Genomic DNA, 14,379 nt, shown 5'->3' on the forward strand with positions numbered 1-14,379 from the left:
TTTGTACTTTTATTTGTGTAGCAAATAAAATTAAGTGTGCCATTTAAATAAGCTCATGTGACCATAATTTATTAGCATTTAGCATATTAGAAGTATCTATAATGTCAAATAGAAAAATATTAGACAAATACTTTATAAGCTGAAATATATAACAAAACAATTTCATTGGTAGAGCAGCAACAAAACCAGTGCATACTTAGGGCCCGTTTAGTTCAGTTTCAGTTGTCAAAAGCGATGTCATTGGTTCATGACACGAATGACTATCCCAGTGCCTTCCGGCCTCTTCCTATCACACGACCAGTTTCTTTGTGTCTCAGTGTCTCTGGCATCGTGTATCGCTGTTTGGTATGCGCACCTGTTGCAATGACAACAAGCTTTCTAAAACTACAGAAGCTAGACGCAAAACCAAGTTAATGGAGCAGAGAAACACGCGCGACGTTTCTAGACCCCGATCTTGTCCTCGAAAAAGGAGAGCAGCAGTAGAATCCCCCAGCCCGTCAGCAGGCCCAAATTCTGGAGGGCAAAGGTCAACCACGGCCTCTCGCTGTCTGCGTGGACCATTGAGGGGAGCTGCGGACGTGAGACAAACACGTCAGCACCGCGGCAAACGCTAAAGCCAGAACGTCAACGTGAAACTCCACTCAGTTGGTGGAGGAACCAACTCCACTGGTACGGTTGGAGGAATGGGATAAAACGTACCATGTCGGCGAGACCCACGTAGAGGAAGAGGCCGGCGGTGACCGCCGCGATCCACTCCTTGGCCGCCGTGTCCGTTGAGACGGAGAGTGCGATGTAGAGGCCGATGAAGGAGGTGAGGGCGCTACCGACGTTCAGCAGCAGGGCCTTCTTCACCGACACACCGCAGTGCAGCAGCACAGCAAAGTCTCCTGGGGAACATCACAGGAACGTGACAGGAACGTCAAGGGAACATCTTAAGAATGTCAGGAGAACAATATTTTGACAATGAGATGCAGCATTCACGCGTTATTTAGATTGTATGTATTCCTGAATTTGTGTAGTCTTGTTGTTTATATTCCAGACTGGAATCTGATTACTGATCTTGTGGTCAAGCCCTGTTTTGAGGGTGCGGCCAGTTCTCTCTTGTGGTTTAGATAACTTACCAGCTTTTGACAAGTGAGCTATAGCGAACTTCTGCTGAACAAGATGTACCAACTGAATTTTACATGTAAGGGACTCTGTGTGTGTGTGTGTGTGTGTGTGTGTGTATAGCTCACCCAGCTCATGGGGCAGTTCATGGCACAGTACAGCCAGTGATGTGGCCAGTCCCGATCGCCAGGACAGAGAGAACGCGGCGCCTATGGCCAGACCATCAGCGAAGTTGTGAATGCCGTCGCCGATGGTGATCATGTAGGGGAGCAGCCGCTGTTCTGGAATGAGAGAGAGAGAGAGAGAGAGAGAGAGAGAGAGACAGAGAGAGAGACAGAGAGAGACAGAGAGAATGTTTAATTGACGGGGGGGGGGTGTGTTCCTGAGGCTCGATCAGAGGCGTGGACCTCACCTCTCGTGCGGGGCACTGCTTCTGGGAAGGACTTCACATGGATTTCCCCGTCGACCTGAAACCAAATGACACTCCTTACTCACACAAGGCCGTTATTCATTCGGCGGTACGGCTGCCAGAGGAACTGATCTCCTCGGCGAGGAGGATAATTGTGGAGAGAGAGTACACACTGTGAGTCACGACAGTAAGAGCCAAACAACTGGGCTTTCCTGCGGACCCCCGTGAACGATGTTACCCAACTATACGCTTGTGTTACTGTACAAGTAGACTTTTTAAAGCTTATAGAACATTTTTTTTCTTACAAATGTTTCATACAACTTAGAATTCAAATTTCCACGTATATAACTGTGCTCTCAGGTAAACTACTATTGCCAGTGTGTGTCTGCGTTTTTCACTGTATATTTATAGTTTTTTATATAAATATATATCTATATATTTATATGTATATTTATAGTCCTCTTTCCCATCAGTCCTTCCTTTCTCTCATGATTCTGTAGATTCCAGGTTGACGTCATCACGCCCTTTCTCTCATCTCCTGCGTCTGGGCCAACCTTTCTGAGATCATATTTCTTCAGAATTAGGAAGTTTAGAGTGAATGTCTTACCAGGTCGGCCTGTGACGTTGAGAGCTTGTTCTTCTTCTCTCTCTGGTACATCTGCAGGACCTTGCCATGATCACAGTGGTGTGGGTCGGCCTCTTCCTGAAGGAGCAGTATAGCAACTCTCAGCTTTGACAAGCCCCCGTGTGAAAGGGAGTTTTGCACTCAAACATCAACCAAGGCTCTCAAATTCATACCACTGAACCAGAGCAGTGAATTTCCAGTTACTGAGTTAATTGAAATGAAATGTTTACATAAAATTCTCTGGGCATACCCAAACCATTACTGGTGTTTATGCCTCATAACATTATGGGCAATATAACTCTCCTATTCTATGGGAGTTGAAGGGAGCCCAAATAATCCTAAGTTTATAAGCAATTATAAGTTTCCAAACTCCAAAGATCATCCATATGTTTGAGGTTAAGAACAACACAGTATGAGATTGCTGGTTATGAAGCTACTGCCCAAATGTTTAAGATTACAATTAGTTTCATGTTGCGTGAGATGAGACAGGACCCTTGCACTGAACTGAGCTGTGTTATTAAGGGCCAATCCAGTTTAGTCTTATAATGTCCCAAAATTGGACAGCCAGTCCAGAATCCAGAATATTTCTGAAAACAGGAATGTGCTCTTTAAAACCTCGCCAGTAATCTGCGCAAAAAATATTCAGCACAACGGACTGCGGCCACGTTAGACTTACTGAAGCCATTTCTAATGGTGATTCATTGTTAATGGATCCATGTCAAAGGCCTCATTGTTCTTTGCTGGTAACTTACTCCATGATGATGAGAGTGGTGGCTCCCTTTGCGAGTGATGATGGAGAAGATGGCCTCCATTAGGTAGAAGTAATAGACACCACCCAGAAGCACCAGCAGCTTGAACATGTGATCAGAGTTTGCCCCTGATTGGGAATGGCCATCAGTGTGACTCTCCCCATGCACATGGAGGCCCAGGAACTACACACACACACACACACACACACACACACACACACACACACCCACACACACACACACCCACACACACACACACACACATATATACAGGAAAATATCAATCAAAAGACCATCAAACCACAACTCTGATGACACTATCAGCTTCAACTAAAACTCTCTGTTCTCCCCAGATTCCCCACGAAAGCACTGTGAAGCAATTCAAGCCTTTTGTTCAATTAAAGGCTTCCATGTTCCAGCCTGTTAATCCTGTTATTTTCCGCCCGCGCTCTTGACACTGGGCGACAGGGTGTCGTTATGTCCTCACAGCAAGTGGCAGGACACACGGAGGAGCCATGAAGCACAGCCCAGGGGAAATAAGGACCCCCCCCCCCCCCCACAGGCACCATCAGCAGTGAGACGGAGCGTGGTGGTCGGAGCATGCTGCTGAGATGATGGCCTAAGGTCTGATGGTGGTGGTGGTGGTCAGAAGGACACAGCGACACTGCGATGTCGATTGTCTGAGGGAAAACTCTGTGTACAGGACTCTTCACTCTAAAATGGGTCAAGGGGGTCTGTTGGGGATCTGGTAGAGCTACAGTCAGTTCACGTTTTATATTTATCACATATTTGGCTTATGTAATTAACTGCAGACGTACTATCCATAGCATGGTGCCACATTTTGTAGATTAGACAAATATCTGTTCAAGCATCTTCAATTTGTTGAATGAGGGGTTTGTCATTTTATGTTATTGAAGGTTTGTAACTGAAATGTGAAATGTGAATGACATATAGTATAATTAGCTATTTCCAAGTCCAATGCAAAATATTCTGTTTGCATTGTATATATTCAGTGAATGTTTTACATTTGAATAGAGACATCTAAGAAATGCTAGGTGGGTGTCTGTAATCAGGACCACAGTGATGGCTTCAGCCGTGGCCACCCTCAGGAGCTTCTACAGTTCTCCTCTTAACACAGTGGTGCCAGTGAGACCAGGAACACCACAACAGCCCTGAGTCACTCATCTGAGTGCAGTAAAACAAAAATGCTACAAATCACAACTACTGTTCCACGAATCCTAAAGATCAAAGATGACCGAACCATGCCCGTCAGCTGCTTTAACGAAGTGGGCGGGAGCGGCGTGCAGGTCTGACCGTGGGCAGGAGGTGGAGCAAGGCGTCGCCGGTCAGCGAGCCTACAGCCAGGCTGATGCAGAACTGGATGCAGAGCTGGAAGACGCCACTGCAGGAGCTACAGAGCAGAACCACGATGCCCAGCATGGACGTCAGACAGATCAGCACGTTGGCCAGGGTGGCGTAGACGTACCCTGCAGAGGAAGGAGAGAGAGAGAGAAGCAGCGTGATTTTGGGTGTGTTTCAGGGCCGAGTTTGGAGGCAGAAATATAGCAGGCAAAAACCATTCCAGGGTGATGTTTCTGTACTGGGAAACGCTGTAGCATCTTTACCTGGAAGGATTGTGTTTTAGATCATCTAAACAAAGGGAACTGCTTATGAATCCAAAATGGTTTTTGATTTATTCATCGGTGTTGTTTTGTTGCCTTTTGTAATGCAGGTGGACACCCATGCAGAAATCAGTTGGGACAACTAAGACACAGGACGCTAAACAGGGACACTCAGTATCCATAGCTACTGTACTGTATTGTAAAGACCATGGAACTATAGTGCTTCTAGGGCCGTGACTCACGGTCAGTGATGCTGAGTGATTCGCCGGGGGGCTCCGCCGTGGGACTGGTCTCAGTGCAGGCTTTGCTGAGCAGCTGCTGGATCAGGGCAGGGCTGAGCCGGGTGAACTGATCTCTGGTCAGTCCTGTGCCATTAATATGGTAGATCTTCAGCAAGTCCTCTGCACTGAAACAGGCCTATAAGACAAAGAATAGCACATAACCATATTTAGGTTTTAAAGTTTTTAAACTGGAACGGCTTATGCGTAAAACCAAATTACGTATTTCTTTAAATCTCAAAATGAATGGCAGTATCCTAAATGATGTTATTCCATAAGATGATAATCACACAGACCAAGCTTGCAGCACGACTGTACCACTGACTGCTGTTTACACGGGCTGCAAATAACATATTTCCAAAATTGGACACAGCATTATGCAGACTTAGCTTTTTACTACTCATCACACACTGAGTGGGAGATAGCGTGTGTGCGCCTTCATTTAACAAGTGGAAATTGTGATTGCGGAGGCCAGGCGAAACCTCAAAATAAATTTGAGTTCTCAAATAAATATCGCTATCATGCTTCAGCATGTGTCAGGGCGTCCATCCACACACATCACCCCTTAATGGTTGCTGCTGACACTCCGTGTTAGAACCCCGAACGTAATTTCTTGCTCTTCCAGACTATTCGCGCTGTTGTGAAATGCGGCGGCTAAACGACATTTTTGCCCTCCGAGGCCTCCGCGAAATGCACTTCATTTAGAACCGCGTCGGGCGCGAGAATGTCGCGCGTGATAGCGCGCGGCCAGTGGCGCGTGGCGTGGAAGCACTTTATCGCGTTGGAAGTAGTCTGCTAACACTCACCTGAAAACCATCTGTTAGATTTCCCTTGTAACAGCTAAAGCAGCTATTACGATAGAAGCCCCGAATAAACCCTGCTCCCTCCCTTTGGATCAGCCGTGGAAAATCGGCCAGATCAGCATGGCTGCGCTCGTCGGGACTTTGGCGAGGCGTCAGCCAACTGAGGAACCGAGGAACAAGGAGCTCGGTTAAGAGGCGACCCGATCTATCGGGATGTAACTGCAGTAATTACCGCGTCCCAGTGGCTGATGGACGGCCAGATCTCGTCCTCGCGCTGCGTCTCGTGGTCATCGTCATGTGTGTCCCCGCTACGTGTCTTCATCTGTCCCAGGTTCAGAGCCTTCATTAAAGTGCTTAGCTCTGTAAAAGGATATTGTTAAACAGGCACAAGTAAATGACTGTAAACAGAACACGGTACAAACATGTTACCACAATTAGGTGGAAAGGTCCATACGGCACATGTTTCAGTGTTTTAAACACAGCTCCACTTGTTGTCAAGGACAGGTGATGTCACCAAGATAGCGTCATTACAGTAACAGATGTCATTACTGTCACGCGCGATAATGGAGGGGGGGGGGTTGTTTTGCTGAGTGGGTGTCATGCAACCGAACAGGTCACCGTCACACCTTGAAGAGTGATGTTGACCGTGCCCACGTCTTTGAATATGTAGTCCATGAAGAAGTCCTCTTCTGGGAGGACGTGTGCAGACATGCAGTCTCCGAGTAAGGCATGGTAGACTATCACAGCAAGCACTGTGTCCAGGTCTGTGCGGGGGTCTTCATCAGTCAACGTCACATTACTCTCTTTGAGGATGTCAGAGAGCGAGAGGCAGGACTACAGTGAATATGCAAATATATAGAAAAAAACTGCATTATTAACAGCACTGGATGTCAATCATTCTCAGTAATCATTATCATCATTTCACAGGGCAGGTTCAGAGAATCATCTGTGATCTGACGAGGTCTGGAAAAGTATGTTATATCGGAAAATATATAAATTATACCTTCATTGCTGATTTCAGGCCTAGATTGTGTGTGTGTGTGTGTGTGTGTGTGTGTGTGTGTGTGTGTGTGTGTGTGTGTGTGTGTGTGTGTGGTATAACTTTTGTCCCCATAACAGGAACAAGGGAATTCAGATCCATTAAATATGGCCTACTTACCCAACTGTGCCCTTCGGGGATATAATACTGTTCCATATCATGTAGAAGTTTCTCCAAGCCTTGTGTTCCCATGCCAAGCCCATTGTCATGGTGACCGCCCTGGTTACCATGGAGCAAGATGGACTGGATGAATCGATCCGTTTCCTGAGCCCAGCGACCGTCCTGTATGGCTGCGCAGGTGCTGGGGGCGGAGCTTAGGAACAGGCCACACCCCGCTGCCACCCTGAAGAAGCCGTCCATCTGGAGACCGTCGGCGCTGGAGTAGTTGCTGACCAGCTGTACTATACTCTCTTCTGACAGGCACTGCACACACATCCATCACCCACAGAAGAACAAATTTAGTGCTCCACGCCTTCAGAGTCTGAGTAGTGCTTTATTGGCACAGTATCTTCTCACATATAAACAATTAGTCTTTGGTTACACGGTAATCAGAGTAGCTCACGATGCAAAGAAGAATTTGCGATCACATAACCATGTGACGCTTTATTATAATACTGTGTGGAAACAATGTCACAGGAACTGTACTCTGCTGTTCAAGAACCGTATGATTAAACGATGACTAATTACGTGTCATATCTGGCTCCGCCCCCTGTGTCAGTTTCGCCTACTTCTCCAGTATAACCCCTCCTGTCTGTCACGTCTTTGTTTTTGCTTTCCACGTGGTTCGTTCTGCCTGTCACGCCCCTTTGCTATAGCCCCGCCCCTTGCCTATGCGTTTCAGTTGATTCTAGTTCTGTTTGAGTTATTAGTTTGGTATTTATTCCTTGTGTGTTCCAGTCATTCCTTGTAGGTTATTATGGTTGTAAGTTTGTTCTTCCTGATATGAATACTTAGTTTAAACTCTTGAACTCTTGGTTGCTTCGTAAAGGTTCAGTTTCTCTGTTTTTTTTTTTTTTTTTTACTGTGTGTTTGTATGTTCGTTTATCTCCTCATCCTGGTTTTAGTTTGCGGCACTTTTCGGTAAATTCCCTATAAATTGGTGTTCATGGTTAGTTTTGTACCCAGTGTTCTGTTATAGTTAATACACGTATATTGTTTAAGTCTTGTGTTTAGCGAAGTCTCTGTACTCTGTGTATTATAAAGTTTCGTTAGTACCGCGTGTGTTTTGGTTTTACACTTATTGTGATTTCCTGTTGGTTTGCTTTTGTCTTTAATCGTGCCTCGTCGTCCTGCTGCCATCCGTGTCGGCACGGTTAAGCCATCGCAGGCAGATGACGAGGGAAATGGTTGAATCTGAATACGACACCTGCTCTCTATTGCGCATGCGTCCGCCTCCTTCGAGTGATGCGTTACAGATGACCGTGAGTTCAGGTCAGCCACAGTGCTAATGGAGCGAACAGGGACTTTAATGTGGATGTAAACAAGTGCAATCCGTATGGGTGGTTAGACTGGGGAAACTGGGAATTATAGCGCTTTTTGGCTTTATCTGTGACTTATCCCGTATTCTGCAATACGTTTTCACTCTCTCATGGCGGTGAAAACACAACACGGTCCTTCTGTGGAGGAATTAACCGTGAACGTTATTTAAGAGGCGAGGCAGGGGTTTTCTTCATGACGTCCATGAGAAAAACACTTCTAAAATGTTATGGGCAGTAGAAATATTATTTACTGTTAGAAAAGAGCTGCCCGGTACTGCCTGGTCTGATCTTTCCGATTTCATATAATTATGGACTTCAACTAAGCCATTGTTACTGAAAAAAGCCACAGGGAGTAGTTTCTCAAAGAGCCCTTTCATTGGAAGGGTCACTTTAACAGGGCCTCGGTTTTTCATTTTGCAAATGATCCCACCACATAAAAGAACTTTTATGAAATAATCCTGAACAAAGCTTTCAAAAATTGTTCTGAGAAGATGTTCGTCGCAAACGTTACGTGGACACGCATGGATTAAAAATTCCTCCACTAACTGTATTGCCTATCGAGTTATTTATGGGAAGGACTTCAACGGAAAGGAAAAAAAGACTCCGATGAACACACCATGTAAAATTCCATCATTGAAATTCCAAATTGTTCGATTTTGTTTTACAGAAACACTACAAGACTACATTTATGTCAAAGATGAATGTGTACAGATGAAGCTTTAAAATGTGAAACATAATTTTACGTACTATGTTATGGACTAAAAATATGGACTTAAATCATGTTATGCAATCAAACTATTTCATTGTCTATGTTAATGTCCCAAAACACTATTTCAGATAAATAACTTCTATCTGCAGATAAATCTGCTTCTATCGGTCCCTGTCCTCTCAACGGTCCACGACGTTAAAACCACCTAACACATATATATAGGCCTATATACATATATACACATTTATATAGGCCTAACACATTTTTTGGTTTATTTAAACAAACTGTATATTAAATATTTTGAGAGTAGCCTTTAAATGCAGTAAACAGTATAAAGCAGGGCTCAGGTCTAAAGCACGTTTGCTGCTGCCGGACCTGTAGCGCACGAGCCCGTAACGGGCGTGTTTGGACCTCGACCCCGTAAGAAGGTCGAAGCGAGCCGAATGAGCCGTACCTTTCCACACGACACACCGGGGCACTGCACACGTTTCTCCAGGAGTTTGAAAAAGGAGCGAACCGCATTTTCAGTAAGGTAGTCTTCTCCTGGCGCCAGCAGGTTCACCACCTCCGCATAAATGTCGTCTTTTGTGGAATGCGAATGCTTAATCAAACCGAGGCAAATCAGGAAACATAGGAGAAATATGTTTGCGTGTTCCATTGTCGTTCTCGATAGCTTTCCAAAAAACCACGTCTTTTAGTGATGGATTCCTTTGTGGATCAGTGTCCGCAGACTGAGAGAAGTTTTAACCTCTTCAAGTAGGGAATACCTGTTAAGGTAGAGACTCGTGTCTTCGCCACTGAGTCCTGATTGGTCCCCTAGTGTCTTGATCTGCACAACGTCTCATAAAACCAGGAGTTTGTTCCGTTTGCCAGGATGGGGGGCACGCCACCTGTCCGGCTGAACCCACTCGGCTCCTTCATCAAAATTAATGCTTCATTGTCTGACAAACACTATCGCCCTCACAAATTACACATGTACACCTCATGCGCAAGTGACATCGTCATTAACATTTTTTTGGGTTTGCCGCGTACATTTGATATCAACAATTACAATCGGCAAGTAATACCATAAGTATGCGTGAGTGGTTTTCAAAGCAGTTACAAAGGAAAGACAAGTACATCAGTATAAAGTTATCCACCATCTAAACCAGTGACACACAAGCTGTGGAGAAAAGAAACCTCTGACAAGGAAACACACCAAGAACAGGCCTCCCCAGACACAGGCTATTTGCGCTGAGGATCATTTGAGGTAAATATATTTAGCAGCACCTAATAAATTAAAGAAGTCACTGTGTTACTATAATAGGCCTTAGACTGCAAGGCTGCATTGTTCATAGCTGTTTGGCCTATCACAGCAGGTCTATGTTAAACTCAGAATGTATGTGGGGTTACACCCCTAGGGATGGTGATGTGGGTTTTTTTGTTTGTTTCCCAAACTCTCTGACAGTGGTTGTTTATGTTTGTTACTGGTCTGTTACTGCTGCCTAATCACAAAGTCAGGATGCACATATGGTTTATTTCCCTCTCACCAACCCCTTTTAAATACTGTTTCTTTTCTTTAAAAACTTTTGAGAAAGTTACCCAAATCAAATATCAAAAAATATATAAGCCTCTCTCTCTCTTTCTCTTTCTCTCTATCTCTCTCTCTCTCTCTTTCTCTCTCTCTCTCTCTCTCTCTCTCTCTCTTTCACACACACACACACACACACACACACACACACACACACACACACACACACACACACACACACACACACACACACACACACACACACAGTCGCTCTCTGTCCTTTTGCATTCGTTATGTAGATGTAGAACAGCATGACCTTTGACCTTTCCTGCAGAGCACACCTTTTTCTTTTTTCAAAGGTTGGGCCTTGGCTAGGGCACGCACCAGCAGTGCTGATCTGAGGTCAGTCTTCCCTACCGAAAGGCACAAAAAAACCAGTCCAAATGCAGCATGATGGGCCATCCTCTCACATCGCTGCCTCTGCAACCCCCCCCCCCCTCGCTGAATCAGCTGTTACACAGCTACAACAGCAGAGTTTTGCTAGGGGTGTAACCGTCAGCATTTTCTCTGAAGTGAACACCTTCTCATTACGGGCCGCTGCAGGACACAGGTGAATACCTGACCTACTTCTCCAGGAGTGGTGTGTGAAGCTCGGAGGAGACAAGGCCCGTGAAGCAAGCTCGGGACGCCGGCGACCCACTCCAGGTGATTCGAAGTTCTGGTGGCAACCCTCTCATCTGATGACTCGTTTCCTGTCTGCTTTCTTGGCTCATGAAACTTAGAAGTTGGGATCTCAGTTTGTTATTAAAGACTCTCGAGGACCTGGATACTGTGTTTGCTCTTTTCTAGGACATTTTTATTCCCAGTGACTGAAGACGGTGAAACTGCCTGGCACTGTTTGAAGTGTATGAGGTTAGCTGGGACTTGACCTATGACCTTTCACTCCCTTGTGTGACGTGTTCGCACCTTTCTGCCACACCCTGTGTGTCACTGTCGTTGCTGTTGAATCATTTTTACTGAGGCACTTTTCACTCCTCTGTATGTGTTTTTCACACGCCAGTCACACATACTTGTGATTTTTGTTTGACGATTGTAACCTTTGATTTCTAATACTAAAAAAAGATTGAATGATGATGTAACTTGTGTACATAAGGTGTACATATGTAATTTGTCCACAAGAGGGAGCCCGATGCCCTCCCATCGTAACAATGCAAACACGACACACCAGTTGTCCTTAGGAGAAGAGTTCATCTTCAACATGATACTAAGCTCTCTGAGAATTCCCAAATGCACATTGTGATGTTTAATGGGATTTCCCATATTTTTTAAATAAGACTTTCTTTAGTCTCTACGTAAAGCCTGAAAAGTGGTGTTCCTATGTGATTTAATATGTGACGCTAATTAATAAAGGCACGATAAAGGTTTTATCTAACTACCAGCACAGCATTATTGTGTGTTTATGTGGAGATTCGTCCATGAAAACGTACCCGTAGCCATTCACTGGTGCTTTATTATAACATGCAACTTATTCCTGTGGCCATCGGGGAATGGACGAAAGTACATTAAAGCCAGCTAATAAGACTCCCTTATTGACAAACCCCTATCTCCCTGGTCAATAACATAAACAGCGCAAGCCTTAAGGCTAGACACTAGCGCAACAGAAAGAGACAAACGGTCATTCATCACGTTGTTTTATTACAAGCAAAAAGACCCATTACGGGCTGTACGCGGCACCTTCCTCCCGAAGCTGAGTGCTCCGGCGGTGGCCAGCTGACGTAGTCGGGAAGAGAAAATGATCTCCGACCGCATTGATCCGCGCGGAGCTTTTTGCTGAGGGCGGGGGTAGGTGGGGTGGGGAGGGGGTGTTGGGATGATGTGGGGCAAAGAGGTGCCCATAGAACGTCTGTGAGAGCTGATTGGTTCCTGTAGCTATTCTTCTCCGAACAGAATGGCATAGCCATCCAGTAAGCGGACGGAGACGCTATTGTTATGCTAAATATACATTATTGCAGACTTACAGTCTTTTTCAGGGCCTTATGGGTATATGTATTCATAGATAGTTGCTTAAACTATGCAGATGGGAGGATTTTAGGCTCAGCAGGAGGCTCTTTGTGCAAAACGAAAAACTTTTTTATAGTGAATATGCCAGTCTATGCAAAGATATGTTTATTATTCACAAGGATTGTAAATGTAATAGCCTGTTACATAAAAATACCTAATCTATTCTTTTCAACAGGTGACAAGACATATACCGTCTATCAATTTGGCCTTTTTTCCTGTATGGGGGTAAAGATTATTAAAAACAACTCCTTTTCCAACTCAAAGTTTATTTATTTTTTTACACTAAAATATTGTATAGCTTTGTTGGTTAATGATCATTTCTGGAAACTGTATAAACTGTATGTAATTTCGAATTCTGGTTGTGAGTTTATTATTATGCAGTGCTCATTTGATTGTGCATTGAATAAATGTAAGATTTATTGTGTCCTCCTCTTGCCTGGGGCCCCTGGCAGCCCAATGGTGTGTGTTCATCTCACTCCTCCAGTTAATGATCCTCCCATTAAGAGACCTGTAGGACCACGGAGAGGGACACGTCCCACATGGGGACGGCTTTTGTGTCTGGGAGACGAGAGGGAGACAGGAGATATTAACGCCATCCCCAAACCCACCCCCTCCCTCTGGAAAACACACGCACTCTAATTCATTCATACAAGATGGTCTCAAAGAGCAGACATGTGTACACACACAAACACACACACACACAATCACAGACTCGCACGCGCACACACTACACGTTTTATTATGAATACATGTATATACCTTCTTAATTGCTCTTTCACAAGTGTCCTGTTCTATCTTCCTTACACATATAAACACACACACACACACACACACACACACACACACACACACACACACACATATACAATCACACACATACAATCACTTACAGACTCACACGTGCACACATTACACTGAGTTTTGTTATGAAAACATGTATATACCTTCTTAGTCGCTTTTTCACAAGTGTCCTGTTTTATCTTCCTTACACACATAAACACACACACAGAGACACACACACACACACACACACACACACACACACACACACACACACACTCACAGACCCAGTCTGACAGCAATCACAAATGAAGCGTTAAATTAAGAAACAGATAGCAGTGTTCCCCGGAGAGTGGGAGTCCCTACACAAAAGGAGAACCCGGCTGAGACCACACCATCATTAGCCTCACAGAGACACCCTCTGCCTCTCCACATCAACAACCAATTAAAGGTTAGCTTCTCTCACTAAGCCTCTCTCTCTCTCTCTCTGCCTGGTTGTGTTCAGACTAAACTAAACGTAACCTCTTCAAGAATCTCAACAAAATCTTGCACACAATACCAAAGTAAGGCAACACATTTCATTCAACAGAGAGAAAATAACGAACTGTCTTTAAATGAATGACTGAGCCGCTTGTGCCCTTAACCTCGCCTTCAAAATCCGCTAATTAACTCATTTCAAAGTACTCTCGGTGTCTTTTTCATCTTTGGGCTTTGTTGTACATTCATAGGTGTGTTGAGCGTCGATATTGCTTGGTGTCTGGGTATTTGAGTGACAGATTGTGGTGGTCCAGAAATGTGCGGAGCCCGGCACAAAGATGTTTCTTTCTGATCAGCGCCTGCTCTCAATCGTTTTGCATGCGTCTGAGGGGAGCGAAATGACGAGGGGCTGTCAGATTAATCTCCTGCATTGCAGACACTGGCAGTTCACTGGTAGCCCATGAAGGAGGCTCTAATCCAGCGAGGATTATCAGCTGTGTGTGTAAAAATGGAAAGTAAAATAAGGATGAGTTTTGTGTGTGTGTGAACGTGTGTGTTCTTGTTTGGTGTGTGTGTGTGTGTGTGTGTGTGTGTGTGTGTGTGTGTGTGTGTGTGTGTGTGTGTGTGTGTGTGTGTGTGTGTGTGTGTTTGTGTGTGTGTGTCTGTGTGTGTGTGTGTGTGTGTGTGTGTGTGTGTGTGTGTAAGACAGAGATGAGAGGACGAGGACGAGAG

At 44.9% G+C, this 14,379-nt stretch overlaps 1 protein-coding gene across 1 annotated transcript; it reads right to left on the reverse strand.

Annotated features, from left to right (window-relative positions):
- Window positions 1–25: 25 nt before the first annotated feature.
- slc39a4 (solute carrier family 39 member 4) lies at window positions 26–9,704 on the reverse strand. The gene is made up of 12 exons (XM_077007843.1): window positions 9,274–9,704; window positions 6,753–7,055; window positions 6,220–6,427; window positions 5,826–5,953; window positions 4,755–4,929; window positions 4,205–4,377; window positions 2,894–3,073; window positions 2,124–2,219; window positions 1,520–1,574; window positions 1,236–1,388; window positions 700–887; window positions 26–570 (listed from the first exon to the last, which is right to left on the reverse strand). Exons 1-12 carry the CDS (start codon window positions 9,475–9,477, stop codon window positions 442–444), a joined length of 1,992 nt encoding a protein of 663 aa, XP_076863958.1. The 5' UTR covers window positions 9,478–9,704; the 3' UTR covers window positions 26–441.
- Between the last annotated feature and the right edge of the window lie 4,675 nt (window positions 9,705–14,379).

The sequence above is a fragment of the Brachyhypopomus gauderio genome, chromosome 6 (assembly GCF_052324685.1).
Source record: "Brachyhypopomus gauderio isolate BG-103 chromosome 6, BGAUD_0.2, whole genome shotgun sequence".
Lineage (NCBI taxonomy): Eukaryota > Metazoa > Chordata > Actinopteri > Gymnotiformes > Hypopomidae > Brachyhypopomus > Brachyhypopomus gauderio.